Source organism: Oryzias latipes, chromosome 10, assembly GCF_053564925.1.
Source record: "Oryzias latipes strain Hd-rR chromosome 10, Olatipes_Hd-rR_3.1".
NCBI classification, from domain to species: Eukaryota; Metazoa; Chordata; class Actinopteri; order Beloniformes; family Adrianichthyidae; genus Oryzias; species Oryzias latipes.
Window position 1 is genome coordinate 15544267 of NC_136246.1, and position 15889 is coordinate 15560155.

The 15889-nt window shown below is 41.1% G+C and overlaps 2 protein-coding genes across 6 annotated transcripts in view; one reads left to right on the forward strand and one right to left on the reverse strand.

Annotated features, from left to right (window-relative positions):
• The first annotated feature begins 1082 nt into the window (after positions 1–1082).
• Positions 1083–7945, forward strand: si:ch211-114c17.1 (pre-mRNA-processing factor 39). Of its 2 annotated transcripts, none has more exons than XM_011480032.4 (15): positions 1083–1215; positions 3096–3331; positions 3439–3564; positions 3662–3780; positions 4170–4337; positions 4475–4655; positions 4760–4864; positions 5324–5441; positions 5551–5693; positions 5791–5917; positions 6072–6343; positions 6503–6678; positions 6756–6830; positions 7345–7516; positions 7593–7945. In XM_011480032.4, the coding sequence occupies exons 1-15, from the start codon at positions 1167–1169 to the stop codon at positions 7662–7664; spliced, it is 2139 nt and encodes a 712-aa protein (XP_011478334.1). In that variant the 5' UTR covers positions 1083–1166; the 3' UTR covers positions 7665–7945. The 2 variants fall into 2 exon arrangements, with proteins under 2 accessions (XP_011478334.1, XP_011478333.1); XM_011480031.4 differs by having other exon boundaries at positions 1090–1218.
• Positions 7946–8373: 428 nt separating this feature from the next.
• ubxn1 (UBX domain protein 1) overlaps positions 8374–15889 on the reverse strand; it is a 38577-nt gene continuing 31061 nt past the window's right edge. For all 4 annotated transcript variants that reach the window (XM_078954088.1, XM_011480030.4, XM_020706505.3 and 1 more), the window contains 9 exons: positions 15610–15674; positions 15459–15512; positions 12942–13069; positions 12315–12402; positions 11878–12069; positions 11493–11544; positions 11299–11421; positions 8970–9153; positions 8374–8879 (listed from right to left, as the gene is read on the reverse strand). In XM_078954088.1, coding sequence (XP_078810214.1) covers positions 8839–8879; positions 8970–9153; positions 11299–11421; positions 11493–11544; positions 11878–12069; positions 12315–12402; positions 12942–13069; positions 15459–15512; positions 15610–15668 — 921 coding nt within the window. In that variant the 5' untranslated portion in view covers positions 15669–15674 and the 3' untranslated portion in view covers positions 8374–8838. The remainder of the gene's footprint in view (positions 8880–8969; positions 9154–11298; positions 11422–11492; positions 11545–11877; positions 12070–12314; positions 12403–12941; positions 13070–15458; positions 15513–15609; positions 15675–15889) is intronic.

Below are 15889 nucleotides of genomic sequence, written 5' to 3' on the forward strand. Positions count from 1 at the left end.
TAATTCCCAAAATAGAAAAGAATGTTTTAGAAAAGAAAATGCTGCTTTAGATTAGATAATCCCAAATTACTTAACCTTTTACTGCATTTACTCTCAAATGTGTGCAATAATTTTTAACACTTTCAACAAGCTTACCATGATTTGATGCTCTTTTAACCCTTGTGCTATCTTAGATGACCCCACCCTTACTTTGATGTGTTCTCCCTACCATGACAAAGGTGGATAAAGGTGGAAAGATTTCATGTCATCCATGGACACCAGTGAAGATCACAAATCATTGTAGAAAAAGGTTCAGCGCACTGTTCAGTGGGTCTAGATGACCCAACTCCCAATGTTAAAGTGCCTAGGATAGCACAAGGGTTATAGGATGGTGGAGCTCTACTAAAGAGCAGAAAGATGTTTTTATTTCTGTACTTTCCTCCTTTACCTGATGACAAATATCTAACTACTCATAATCTGCTAACTAGAATAATCTGATATAAAGCTTTGAGGGACACTTAAAAGGATGATGTAAAAACCCTCAAACACATTTCAGTATAAGACTTCTTGGAGTGCATGTAAAAAACGGTTTTATTTCATGTTACTATTCTTTAATCTGGGTTAACATATGTCTGGTATAGATGTGGAATGAAATCAGATTGAGAAAAAATCTTATTCCTCAAATTCAGATTACTGCTGTTGTTGGATAAATGAGTTTAAATAATCCTGCTCACACGGTCAATTTATTAATTTAATAACTAATGGAATTAGACAATGATCAGAATTTTCTGTGAGCCTTTTTTTGCCTTGAGGTTCACTGCAAAGTCTTGATAGAAACATCTGTTTTGTAATGAGGATGAAACTGTAGAGCATTGATGAAATGTAAGATTTTCTCTGTTCAGAAACAGTTGTTAATGGAACATCCATAGAAAGGAAAGGAATACACTGGGAAGTTTTAAGATATTTTAAGCAACGCCGCCAATTATAAGTTTCTGATTTCATTCTTGAAGACGAAAATGGGTAAAAATGAAAATTGATAGGCTGAGCCATCAATCCATTTTAACCCACATTTCATTACCAATAGGTGGCGGTAATGCACCTAAACGCTTTGTGCCAAAAAATGTAAAAGAAGAAAATGGTTGCCCCCCCCTGTCGCGTCTTAATGACGTCACGTTGGCATTTTAATCATGGCGGAGGAGGGCCGTGAGGAGATGAGCAGCAACGGAGAATCGTCAGGTGGTTAGTTTAAAACAAATACGCTTCGTGGTTAGACTTTTAAAGATACAAATTTGAAGCTACAGTTGCAAAACAAAAGAAAAATCTATCAAGCCAAATGTCGCGACACACAATGACAAGACAAAGCTGCACGATAATTAGCTGGCTATGCTAACCTGGTTAACTACACCGGTCAACACAGATGTCTTCACAGTTTAGCTAGAGGCTTTCTTTCTCTAATAAATTCATATTTTGATTAGATTGAGATCGTAGAGTATTTTGTGAATTTTCTTTTGCATGAAACATCCTGTACTGAATAGAGTAGTAATAAATAAATAAATCATATCGTGAATCTTTTTTACAAGACAGTTGATAAGGTACTTTAAGTGAATATGGAAACGATTCTGTACTTCAGGCTGTTCAACAGTTTGTGGAGGACTTGTGTTTTTTATTAGTGTTTAGAATGAAGGAGCTCTAAAACAAACTCTCAAGTGAAAGAATTGATGACAAAACAGAAGGTTTACAACAGAGAACAGCTGCCATGGCAGTAAACATAAAAGAAATTCACCCTTCTTTGTAAAAATAAGTTTTTCCCACTTGTTAAAACGTTTTTCAACTGTTATATCAATCCAAATGGATCTTCATATACAAGGTTCTGATAAAATCCTTGGAAAAGTTTTCTCATCATTTATCCAATAAGATCTCATCTCGGTTTGTTTGTATTGAAAGCATTCAGTATTTTAATAATAAAAGCTCCGTCTCTGTTCAGTTTAATTCTCTTATGTGAAAACTCTGTAATCAAAAATAAAAAAAATCCACAGAAATTTCACTGACACCCCATTTCCGCCTCTTTCAAGTGACAAATTCATAAAAAAAAAGCGTTTTTTCTGCTGGTGTTATCGCCATAGCAACCAGTTTGTTTGGGTCATCTAACGTTGACGAAGAAGTCTGCAATTTTTAGAAGAATCAGCAGAAGTAAACTTTTGGATTTTTTTTGGTGATGGAGGTTATTTGTTAACCACGGCCACATTCTTAGTATAGTCAGGCTAACGCAGTTAAAAAATCTCCAACCTTTTTTCCTAAAAGGCTTCCTTCCCAATGATGCTCGAGGAGTTAGGAAGCGATAGACTGAAATTCCTAAGAGGAGTTTAAATTTGTAGACAGCACTAAAGGCGAATTTTTGTCTTGTTTTTTATATACAAGATGGCGTCCTCTTCCCAAGGTCAAAGGTCAACAAAACTATGGTGCTGGTTGCAGACTTAAGCTGGTGGCATGTGTGTAAAATTTTGCGAAGATCATTCAAACAAGTTTTCTTTTCCCATATTGTACAACCAAAAAGTTTCACTTTGAGGATTTTGAGAGAATTTTTTGAAGCCATGAGCGATTTTGGCCCCATTTTATTTATTTTTCCCCCCGGTTTTGCCTGTTGTGATGTCATCATTTTTTTGGAGGGGGGTTGCTCACACTGCTTACAATTCATTTCTGCTGGGTAGTAGGAGTGTGCAAATTATAGTGGGTTTTTGAGTATGTGGCGGGGGTCAAATAAGAAAGAACAATCACCAAAACAATCTGGTCCTTGCAGTCCAGAACTGCTATAAAGATAGACTTTTTTTCAGGAATTTGGCGGTCTTACTTTTCGCCTTTTAGCCATTTTAGTCTAAATGTATTTGCACGTGTTTCTGCTGATTAGGTCCAGATGTTACTGGTTTGTACATCTGCAAATAACTGATACTGGTTCCCGTTGGAAAGCAAATTAGTTTTCTTTCTTTTATTTAGTGAAAAGAAACCTCTGGATTTGTTTTTACGTCATGTCTTTGGGCCGCGATCTAACTTCATGGTACTTTTAATAGTCATCTCCGCTGTCACAAAAGGAGTTTTAAACTAAGTCTTGTCCTCTAAAGCCATGGATACCTCTGACCTTTCCCCGCCACCTCCGGCCGAGGCATCGGAGGACAACGGCAGTGCGGCCACAGGACCCGAAGCCCCCGCGGACCCCGACCCTGCATCTTTCTCTGCGCCCCCCGAGGCCCAGGAAGGGGACTTGCCTGCCGACTTTGAGCACCTGTGGAAGGCGGCACACGACAGACCTCAAGACTTCACCAGCTGGACCGACCTGCTGCAGTACTGCGAGCAAGAGGTGTGTGCTTTCAGCACGAGAAAGTCAAAGGAACTCAAAGTGATATTTGAGTCTGCTACTCGTTTTTAGCGCCAACTGATACATTTGGACATATCATCTGACTTCAGGGTCACGTTGTTGCATCACACAGAGCACTACAGGCCTTCCTCACTCATTACCCGCTCTGCTATGGCTACTGGAAGAAATTTGTAGATCTGGAGCGTCGCACCGGATCCAACGACAAAGCAGAAGAGGTTTACACTTTTACCGACGTTTCTGCTCCAGTGCTTGTAAAAGTTGGCTCAAAAAGTTCACTTTTATGTTGATGTATTTCTGCATGCTTTGTTCTAGGTGTGTATTCGGGGCCTCCGAGCCATCCCTTTGAGTGTAGATCTGTGGATCCACTATGTAAACCTGTTGCTGGGAACTCTGGACATGAACCTGTCAGATTCTCCCACACGGATCCGCAGGTGAGAATACAGTCACACACACACAAAACAAGCTCACTGCTTCTAACTAAATAACTATAGTTCCTTTATGCAAATCCAAAGTAAAAAAGAAGAAATCACTTGAACTACTAAAAAAGTAAAAACTACATAAGTATGAACATTTGACAAGGACTATTTTTAAATGATAATGGGAACTTGGATGTTTATAAAAATATTTTTTTTCCCACATGAAAATTGGTTAAAACACAATGCATTGTGGTCTATATTCGGCAACCTAGTGAGCATCGATGCACACTGGGAGACTTCTGGGAAATGTCCAGGGCCCTGGACATTAGAATTGTTGAGTTGGACAGAACTACATAGTGCACTCAGTCATGATTCCTGTCGTGTTTTTTTCCAAACATTGAAAGAGTTTTTGAAGACTGCCTCACAGCAGCAGGGATGGATTTCCACTCCGACCGGCTTTGGGATCTGTATGTGGAGTGGGAGAAGGAGCAGGGGAACTTGAGAAAGGCAACAGCCATCCTGGACAGAGTGCTCAAAGTCCCCACCCAGCTCTACAACACCCATTATGACAAGTAAAGGGACCACTTTGTTGTAATGTACCAAAGAAAATGTCGCCAAAATTCCTGCTGAACTCCACATTCAGAAGAGCAAAGGCTTCCTCCAGACCAACGTCATGCTTGTTTTGTGGCCTCCTCCTGTCCACTCTCAGGTTGAAAGAGCACATCAACAGTCATCCACCTAAGGACGTTCTCTCTCCAGAGGAGTACGAGGAGCTGAGGGCGCTGTGCCGTCAAAGCCAGAAGGCGGAGCGCGCCCAACAGGCCCAGCAGGAGGACGAGGAGAGACCACCGGGGGAGGAGGGGCCCGCCACACCTGAAGGGGTGGACTCTGTGAGTCACATCCACCTGGACCGGATCTGTTGTGCTCCAATAGATTAATGTGGTAAGGTGAATGCATTTAAGACATTTTATTTTAAGATAATTCTGTTTTTCAGGAGGAACTCATGCAGAAGATAAGGGAACGAGTGCTGGCCGTCAGAGACAAGGTGTATCAGGAAAACGAGGAAGAAGTCCGCAAGAGGTGGCACTTTGAAGAAGCTGTGAGCATCTGGTGGTTAACTTCAAACTGAGATCAGATTGTCCACTTAAAACTGATTCATCATAGCTTCCTTTGAAATGAAATTTTGTTGCACAACTTTGGTGTTTGTTTTATTTTTTACAGTGCATTGTGTTCGGCATCCTGATTGGCTGTAATCGTTGTCGATCAGGAAGCAGAATCTGTTTAGTTTGCCAAATCTACATGAATCTTCAATCAGATCTTTGTTTTTTTAATTCTATAAAACTGGACTTATTTTTCTATGGTTTGACATTTAAGAGTTTAAATGTGTAGTGAGGGCTTTTTTTTAAAACATCTGTAAGAATTGGAAAAAAAAAAAAAAAAAAAGGTTGACAACCAGCTACTTTTAGTACGTTACATCCCGCGATGGACGTCTGTATTTATCAACGAGTTTTACAAAAAATGTTCAAACCCACCCGACTCTTTTCCTTTCTTACTGCAGATCAAACGGCCGTATTTCCACGTAAAGCCGCTCGATCGTGCGCAGCTTCAAGCTTGGCACGCCTACCTGGACTGGGAGATGGCCGAGCTGCACAGGGACAGCAGAGACACCACACAAGGCAAGTACACAAATGACTCAGATGCAGACCCACTCCAAGGAAAATCGGATGGAGTGAGGGACCACTGTAGCTACATTTGAACACAACCTCCATTGCAACATCCTCCTAGATCCAAGCCAAGCAGCTGTAGAGGGATCCGAACCTCACGATGCACCAAAGGATGCTGGGATTGCCCGCAGTGACCACAGAGTCCGTGTTTTGTTTGAGCGCTGCCTCATCGCCTGTGCGCTGTACGAGGAGCTGTGGACCAGGGTAGGAAGTGGTTCCCAGATGTGCCCGGTGATCCCATAACGCTGTCTGCAAACTCGATGAGGATGGATCAGTGTGTCGTGGTACTTTTGTGTGTTAGTACATCAGATACCTGGAGCTACAGAGCGCTGAGGAGGCGCGTGCCGTTTACCGGCGAGCCTGCCAGATCCACCTGCCACAGAGGCCCAATATTCACATGCAGTGGGCCACGTTTGAGGAGCGGCACGGTATGAGGCATCACACCAATCGAGGCTCATGAAAACATTTCTAACAATGTACAAGCAGACGTGCTGCTGGGAATATTCAGAACCACCAAGAATCGACCCTTCCCGATCCGGTGGGATGTTCCCCTTATAGGGGTTTTCTAATGTTGTTCTCCAGGTGACATCGCTGAGGCTCGGAGAGTGTTGGAGGAGTTGGAGAAAAAACTGCCTGGTCTGGTGGTGGTCCGCCTCCGCAGGGCTGCTTTGGAGAGGCGGGCGGGTCAGCTGGAGCAAGCAGAGTCCCTTCTGCGTGAGGCTGTGGCTCAGTCCACAGAGAAACCCCCATTACATGCCTTCTACTCCATCAAGCTGGCCCGTCTGCTGCTGAAAGTGGGCAGGAACTCCAGCGAGGCGCGCAGAGTTTTACAGGAAGCCCTGGAAATGAGTCCAGTAAGAGCCTGAAAACTGAGTTTTTTTCACAGCCGTTTATAATATTGCGACGCTTTGACTTGCAGAACGTTCCATTCCCTCTCTGGTGCAGGCTGATTCTGCTGAAATGCTCAGAACGAGTCTTCATTCACCCTCTTTCTGTTCCATTAACTCCATCAGGAAAACGAAAAGCTCCACCTGAACCTGTTGGAGCTGGAGGTGTCGGACGCCTCAGCCGAGGCCGTGCAGGAGTGTGTAAGGCGAGCGCTGGAGGCTCCTCTCACTCCAGACACCAAGATCCTCCTCTCACAAAGAGGCCTTCAGTTCTCTGAGGATTTTAGCAGTTCCATCAAGAGGTCGGGCCTCACAGATGAGTTTTAAATCAGGATAAGGGTTGGAAGAAAAGGCTGCTAAGATCTGTGCTCCTCTGCAGCGTGATTTCTGTATACGAGGCGCACCAGAAGCTGCTGAGCGAGCTGGGCGGAACAAAGAGGCCAGCTGACAACGGGTACGTCCACCAGCAGAACCATTTACTTACGGTGTTCCCTTGCTATATCTCAGTTCACCTTAAGTGGCCTCACAGATATTTTTAAGGTGCAACACAGCGCCCTGATTGGCCGTTGATCTTGTCAATCAATCTCCTCCTTGCTGTGTTTCCTGTGCAGAATGTGTGTAGGTTGCCAGATTTACACAAATCCTCAATTGCGAGCAGATTTTTGTTTTAATTCTATAAAACTGGACTTTTCCTACGAACATTTGAACTTTGACTTTACAAACAAGAGAGAAAAGTGTATAAAGTGTGTAGTAAGGGGTTAAAACATCTCTAATCCAACTTCACAGATTTGACCTTTCTGGGGATATTTGTGGGGTTTTATTTCTATGGAACGTAACTTCCACGATAAACGAGGGAAAGCTGTACCATTACGTTTGCTTGGCACTTTTTTTTTAAATTTTTTTTACCGAACTGCCAAATAAAAGTTAATTTGATGAAGATTTCTTTGTATTCATCTGTGACTCTTCAGAGACGAGGATCCAGAGAAGCAGAGCAAAACCGAAGAGGACTCCACCGTCGCTGCCGCCGCCACCCAGGCTGCCCCCACCACGACGCATGTCCCCATCACCACCCCGCCTCCCCCTGTGAGTGCCGACGTGAGCGCTCAAACGGGGTACGGAGCGTACAGCAGCTGGTACCAGGTAGGGCGGAGAATGTTGCTCTTCCGGTACGTCATTGTGACAAAAGAAACTGAAAAGAATCTGTTCTGATCTAAAGCAACCGCAGTACGGCGGCTACGGCTACCAGAACAGTTGGAACTACAACCAGGGCTACTATCCGCCCAGCTGAAGAACAGACTGAGCCTGCTGGACTCACATTAAACACAGCAGCAGCAGCCTCGTCTTCCTCATCTGCTGCCCCATCACACCCCAGGATTCAGGAAGAAGATGCTCTTTCTGACAGGCGGATGGAAGGAGGAGGAAAGTCAGGCGTGCGTTTTATCTGGAATTATTTTTCTATGTTTTGGAAACTCCTCTGCTTATTCTTTGCAGGAGGAACGTTGATGTTTTCTACCATTCCACTGTCCGTTTGTTGCCTGTTTTAATGTATATAAAATGTTTTTAGTGTCACGTTTTATGTTTGCTCATGCTTCCATCTATGGAGAAAAGGTGTTGTGGCTTTTAAGTTCAAATATTTTCAATATAAGGTTGCTGAGTTCATTTTCTACAGAAGTAGAACTGGGTTTAGTAGTAAACTAATTTAAATCAATCTTTATTTAAAAAACAAAGTAAGTTTCATTTAAAGTATAAATTAATTTGACTTGAAAATACTTTCTGGGATTTTTTTCAGGCAAAAAAAAAACAGCTTTTCTGCTCAACTTAATTAAGGAAGTCCTCGTTTTTTTAAGAAATGTATATATATATAAAAAAAAATTCCATCACTAGTTATGTGAAAACTGATTTTCAAAGCCAAACAAAATAAGTTTTGAAATAGAAATTTGAGAAATTAACTGATTTTTAATCAAATTGTAAATGAAATCATTGTCTTAAATTCCATATTTCAGAAACTTGGATCTTTCTGTTCTCCAAGTCAGTTTTATTGTCTGTGATTTTTGGTGACAATGCAGACAGAACTGTTGATACATCTGAATGATAAAAAAAAAAAAGTAGAATCTTACAAAATCAGGAAGAATGGGATTATCTCTAAGGTCCTGTCAGTCAGAGGCGCATAAGGATCCGGTTAAAAATGAAAGACTTTTCTGAAAGTGATCCTGGAAGAGGTTTCAGTCAGAAGCCAGCTGTTTGCTTTCTTCAGTTGGTAAAAGTTGAAGGTCCAACTCACTGTAAGCACTGACCAACATAATTATCTCTACATTTCAGAGTCTCTAGACTTCTGCAGGTCAAACAGCTGGCTTACTGAGTGACACCCAAAGGTGGCGGTTGTGTTCTGGATCCTCCCGGTTTAGGTGTTTATGGTGTTGATGCAGGTGGTGAGGTAGGCCACACGGCAGATCCTCCTGGACTCATTTCTTGGAGACAACCAGCACAGCTGAAGGCACCAAACCTGAAAGGACAGAAGAAGACAATTGGATTCCGATTGGAAAGCTGCCCCATAAGGGGTCCTTTTGCTTTAAAGTGCTCCTCCCAAGCTCACCCAGCTCTTTGAGGGGCTTCTCCATGTCCTGTTCAGTGTAAATGTGGCGAGGGTAGGGCGACAGCAGCGTGAAATCCTGACCTTCTGGGGTGTTACTGTTCATCTGTATGTAGACCCGCACCGCAGCCAGAGGCTCCTGGGCCTTGAAGGCTGCCGTGATGGTGGAGCCATCCAGGAGGCGGACCTGTGGGGGGGTCAAAGGGGAGTTTGGAGCAAAGATGGAAATACAAGTCTTTGGAAGAATGACCAAACTCAGCACCTGAGTTCAAAAGCCTTAACATCTGGATCTAAGAACCTACAAATGCAGATTTTCTGACAAATAGAAAATAATACAGAAACTAAGATGGTCAACTGAAAATCAATGCAGAAGCATACGCTTAGCAAAAAGTAGTCAGTTAAATGTACTGCAAGTAAACTTGATCTATACGAAAAGTGAGGCAGTACACTTGTATTTTACTTTTTATTCAATCAAAATATTATAAACTGAAATTGTTTCAATTAGTCTGAAGAAGGACCACCAAACTGTTCTGAGTATGGAGTCGTGTTTTTTGTATAGTTTGGACGGGGAGCCAGCTTCACTCAGCTGCAACTTATTTATGATTTGAAAGAAAAAAAAAATGGGCTCATATGTTTATTTTCCCACCAACAACCACTACATGTCTCTCTGTCTGTGTGTGTGTGTTTGTGTGTGTTAGTGTATCAGTATTTGCTACTGACAGAAGAAGAAGCGCTTCTCAACTCGAACTTTGTATTTTTCTTATTTGTATCAAGAAAAAATAAAAAGCGCCTCTAATGTATTTTTTCTCCTTTATGATGTTTTTTTGTGTGGCTACTGTGATTTGGACTCTGGAACGGCTTATAGTGCAGAAAATACAGTATTTAGTTTGTATACTTCCTACACTACACATACATGGACTCAAATACATTTCCAATATATCTGAAATGTTTTTGAATTCACCAACAGCTTTATTTTGGCATTAATTCAAAAAAAGGGTTTTCATAATATTGCACAAGGAAAGTAGGTCAAAGTTGAAACCAAAAGTACTGCATTTGTGGTAAGTCATCCCTACAGCAATAGGATTGGATACGTCAGAACAAAATACCACAAATATTTCTGACACCCACACAAACATGACCCCAAAAAAAGCGTATGCTTGAGACTTATTCATCGTTTTTCACATTATGAGACAGGGCCTGAATAACTTCATGTCATTCTGTCACGGTGCTTTTATTGCACGTAAAATTAAATGTTTTTACTTGGCTGATTGGACAGCGTCTATTCATTGTTGTCACCGCAGTAAATGGAGTGGTGATCGGTTGTGAGTATTTTCAAACTCACATTTTATATTAACGTTTGGCAGAGCAGAAAGAAAGTCTGGGTTTAATTTGACCTTGCTTGGTTTTTATTTGGAACTCATCAATCAATCAAGCTTTATTTTTAAAAAGCTTCACGTGTGCAGCTCAAAGCGTTTTACAATTAAAAACAAACACTAAAACCAACCCAAGCTATTTTATTTATTTTATCAAGCTGCAGACAGCTGCACTCCAACCATGTGCTGGTTTCTAAATACCGGTACTTGTGATGGCCACACATATTTAGGAGATTACGTGTGAACAGTCACTTTTCAAGACAAAATCCACCCCTTGACCCCACACACAATGCATACAGGAAGGAATAAATGACTATGATTATAAAAGAGATGAGTAGCTTGGCTCTGCTGAGAAGAAACAATATACGGGTAATCTCTTCTACCAGGATCAGATCAGCCACAATGTTAGACCCCAGCAGCCCCAGCAGGGGGGAGAACTGCGGCAAAACCCCCAGACCAAACCGACAAGCCTTGGTACAAAAAATCAGAATCTGGAAATATAATTTCATGAATATCAGCTGCTGCGATGCCAAAAACATGACCAAATGGAGTTTCAAAAGAAGCCCATTGTGAGAGGAGATTGTCACGAAAACCCCAATTTATTTTTCTCAGATCCTAAAAACATAAACAGGCGACACCCTCACGTGCCACCATCTTTCCCTCCGGTGCCCTAGGTCTACAGTATACTTGCTATACTTATACTCAAGTATACTTCAGAAAATTCAACTTCAAGAGTCCTACTTTTTGCTGAGAGATGCTGAGAATACAGAGAAATGCTGCAGTACAAACATGGTCACGCACATTGCTGTTATCACGTTAGGGGCTGCCACAGCCGTCAGCTTTCACTGATCCCCACAACGAATACGTCAAACTACTCTACACATTAAAGGATGAGAAATGAAAAAAAAAAGATAAATGTGTCACGAGAAATGAGGAAAGAGTGCTGTGCAGACTTTCACCTGTATCCTGGACTCATCATACTCCTTTTTGCTGGGTGGCGGGCCCTGACTGGTGGGGGAGGATGGACTGGGTAAGTTAGGTTGAGACGAGGCGGATGTGGTCGAGGCAGCACCGCCCCCAAACTACAGCAGGAAAAAAAGGCTTCAGAGTTGCAGATGTAACATGTTAAGAACATGTGAACTGACTGGAATACCTTTTGAGCTCGCTCCTCTCTGTCCCGCGCGATCTTGTCTTTGACTCTTTGTCTGACAGAAATGGAAATAAATATAGTTTAGGGTCAACAACATCTAGAGCCCTCTATAAAAATGTCATTTAAGGGCATCTAAAAATGTTACAATGTCATTAAAATGTTTTCCCAAAAGGAAACATTTGACAAGTGTTGCATTATGGAGATGAAATTCAGTTATTGAATGTGTCAGTCTTGATCTAAACATTCTTCACCATGATATTGATATTAAAACGCCTCACTTTTTCTAATTCACATCAAACAGGAAGAGATTCTTTACTTGCAGCTTTAATGAAAACAATCAGATTCTTAATATCCATGTGACTGCTCAGAGATGGGAGACAGACACTACCTGGCCATTTTGTCCTCCATCTTCTCTCTCCTGCGCTGCTCAGCCAGTTTTTTCATCTCGTCGTCTTGTATTTTTTGGCGGATTTGCTGCAGCTCCTGGCCTTGTCTCCTCCTCTGCTTCTCGCGCTCCACCTCCTCGGCGCGCTCCCGCTCTCGCCGCTCCGCCTGCTTCACTCGCATCAGCTCCTCTAGTCTGAGCGCAAGACGATACCAACGTTCAACGTCGCTTTTTCTACAGCAGTATTTCCACATCGTGGTTTTTTTATTTCCATTAAAAAATTATATATATAAGTTTTTAAACTGTTCAGAAGAAGTACTTTTTTTAAACATATTGATTTTCTGAGTGAAAAAGCTAAATTCTTCCATTTTTTAACCCAACCCTGAGCAACATGCAGTGCGACAATCCACCACAACTAAACCCAAAGGAAACAAAAAGACCTTTTGACTTGTTCCTGCTTTTCCTCCTCTGACATCGGCCGCTTATTTTCCTCATCTTCAACAAAGCTGCCGTCTCCTTCTGCTGTTCCTGAAGACACAAGACGAGCATTTCCAAGGTTCAGAAAAGGATAAAGTCATTTAAGGTGAAAGAAACTGTGCAAGTCTGAAAGTAATGCTGTTATTTGTTGTTTTGTGTTGTTTTTTTAAGCTACAAAGACATTCTAAGATGTTTATAACAAATCCAATTCCCAGAACACTGATATACAAGTAATTTCTGACGTGATCAAATTAGAAAGGTGCAAAGATATCTCTGTTTAGGAGACAGATGGAGAAGAAGACAAGCTATTTAAATGAATTGAAATATTATGAGGAATGATTTAGGATTATTCCAGTGATGCATCACATCTTCAAAGATGCTATTTTGACTGATAGGGTTGAATTTTTCTAAGATTTTTTACAGAAATTAGCTGAAAGTTTATCCGCTATGTTAACTGCAGGAGAAATGTCGTGTTTTTCTTTTGTCTACAACAGACGTTCTTCATAATTTGACATCTTCCAGCTAATCCTTCAAATAGAGAGTATTATATTGTGACAACCAACAGAACTGACTTTAGCGTTTAGCCTGACCTTCAGCGGGGTCTTCCCGTGTGGGCGGCTCCGTGCCGCTCTGGGTGTCTGCAGCTTCTCCCAGGACGTTCCCCACAGGAGGAACGTAGGGCTCATCGATGTCTGGGTCATTCTCGTGTGCCATTAACCTGATCAAAGCATTTTCAGGAAAAACAGCTCAGTAAAAAAAATGTTAGTGTGTTAGATCTTTTTAAGAACCTACTAAAAACCTTTATTCAGTCTGGACTTCTTCTCAGCAACAAAACAATATGGTGGAGTTAAAGAATGACTCAAAGGATTTTTTGTGACGGTTTGCCAAAACACTCACTGAAAATCTGTGTTCTCCACCAAGCAAAAGAACCTTCTTTGAAGTTTTGAAGTGTCAAAAGATTCCAACCAGAAACAAACTTCAGACCTACACAAAGAAGCTGATGTTTGCAAAGAAACATTTCTATATAATCAGGATCTATAAACCCCATCTTTCCACATATAGGAACACTTTTTTTTTTGTTCAAATGATTTAGAAACTATTCAGAGTTCTGGTTCACACAGACCAGTTAAACTCACTTAATTAACCTGTCACCTGTAATTTTAACTATTCACCTGTAGGCGTTTCTCGCACACCTATAAGCGTGAGCGGTCCAGGGTGTGAGGAGGAGAAGCAGACCAGAGCAGGGCAGGGCGACGTGTCAGTCGCTGCGTCACAAACCTGAGCTTTTTTTTAACGCTCCTGATCCTCCACAATTTGAATAAAGAAATCTTCAGAAAGGTCGTTTTAAGCTTAAATTCATTGGAGTGGGTCATTAACTCATTAACACCTATTGATGCAAGCATCAAACCACTACAGATACAAAATTACATTAATACAGCATCTACATGGGAAAAAAATCGTGGAAATAAATTCAGGCATTGAGGGCTTAAAAAAGGGTGATAGATGGGTTTTCCAACAGGATCATGACCCAAAACATACAACCAAGGAATGGCTGAAGAAGTCATGAAGTGGCCCAGCCAGTCTCCAGACCTCAGTCCTATAAAAAACCTATGGAGAGAGCTGAAGCTCAGAGTTGCCAAGCAACAGCCACCAAATCTGAATAAAATAGAAGTCATTTGCAAAGATGAGTGGACTAAAATTCCTCCTGATATGTGCAGAAACCTGATCATCAACTACAAAACATCTGATCTCTGTGCTGCTAATAAGGATTTTACCACAAAGTACAAAACCTTTCCAGCAAAAGGGTTCAAATACTTACTTTCCTCAATAAAATGCAAATAAATTTACATAGATTCTTTAAAGTCAATTTCTTTTTTGTGTGTGTGATTTTCTATCTCTCACTGTTCACATAAACCTGCCATTAGGATGACAGACAGACAATTTCTTTCTAAGTGGGCAAACCTACAAATTCAAAAAGGGATCAAATACTTATTTCTTCCACTGTATAAGTTATCTCTAGGGTTTAATTTCATCCAATTAGCCAGCATGTTTTACTGTTTCTATTCTGATATATTGATAATGGAGGATAACAGCATTACGGATAATACATTCTTTAATAAATTACCCTAACTGAACAGAGTGTGGCGTAAAAGGAGTTCAATTCATACATTAGCCCACTCTGTTAATTAGCACAAATTTAACTGTAAGGACAAACATCAACAACGTAAAGCTCTTTTGTTTGAGACTTCCTACTGGGTCATTTCATGAGAAGAAAGAATTTTGAAGAGGGCTCTCTGGGCTTCAGGAGAATGGACTCAAACAGGAGAGCAGGAAATTTGTACAAATAAGAACAAGGTACAAAAGTACAGGACACATTCGCACTGGCATAGAGCCGAGTTAGGTAAAAAAATGGTGGTGGGAGGATGATGATATGGGTTTGAACTGAAGTCATCTTGTAGTAACCAAAAACAACCTCTATTTACCTAAACCATCCTCACTGTGAGGTCGCCTTTAACACAGCTATAAATTTGGCTTAATGTAATACAATTAAAGCTGGAAAAATGACGAAAAATCAGCTAACCTCAAGACCTAAACACTACTTAGTTTTCTTTCTTAAGCTTCAGCACAGTGTGGCGTGTGTGATGTTGTCAATTCGCACTTGCGGTAAGCTAAATTTCGAACAAAAAAAGGCTAGATAATGTCTCGCTGAGGACTGATTGAATTTTAGAAGGCAGTTTTTCATTGTTTTGTTAATACACATGTGCTGCTTCAACCCACAGATTGTAAAAAAAAAACTCCAAGCACAGGAAAAAAATCAAAGTGGTATACAGAGAGACACTGTAAATATATATTTAAATAACAAGGCCAGAAAAGGAAAAAAGTATTCAAAAGCTCTCTATATTTGTAAATTCCTTAAACCCAAGTATACAAAACGTGACTTTCTCTTAATCGATTAAGAGACGGTTGTTTTTGTCTGCTGTTGTCTCTTATAGTTGAGGTCTACCTATGATGAAAATTACAGCCCTCTCTCATCTTTTTAAGTGGGAGAACTTGCACAATTGGTGGCTGACTGAATACTTTTTTGCCCCACTGTATGTTCTACTCACCAGTCCATGGCTTGCTCTATTCCCTGGTTCCCCGTGCTGGCCACAGCTCTCTCTCTGGAAATAATGTCATTACAGAAACACACATTAAAACACCAAAACGTTTATGAAATAATCAATAATCAAAGGTTCAGGTTGGGGGGGGGTCACTCACGCCCTGTTTCTGTCAAAGCCCATCTCCAGCAGGCTATCGAGAGTTGTAAGCTCCGCCATCGTGGCCTGAAACAGTGAAACAATCCATTCTCACTTTGGAATTTGGTTTAAAAGCGACCAAACCGGCTCGTTCCTAATTCAGCCACATAGCTACCAGTCAAAGCAAGTAGACTCCATTTATTTTGTCTTGATTTTTGTTTAAACAAAATCATTTTTTAAAAATGAAAGATTTAAAAATGCTGCATTTTATTCAAGTGTGGATACATTTATTCTTCAGTTAC

Bases quoted from the DNA above. Each gene is read 5' to 3' on its own strand.
- si:ch211-114c17.1 (XM_011480031.4), top strand. From the start codon at position 1,167: ATGGCGGAGGAGGGCCGTGAGGAGATGAGCAGCAACGGAGAATCGTCA. The intron at 1,219-3,095 runs GTTAGTTTAAAA...TGTCCTCTAAAG, and splicing joins CAACGGAGAATCGTCAGGTG to CCATGGATACCTCTGACCTT. The intron at 4,865-5,323 runs GTGAGCATCTGG...TTCTTACTGCAG, and splicing joins GGTGGCACTTTGAAGAAGCT to ATCAAACGGCCGTATTTCCA.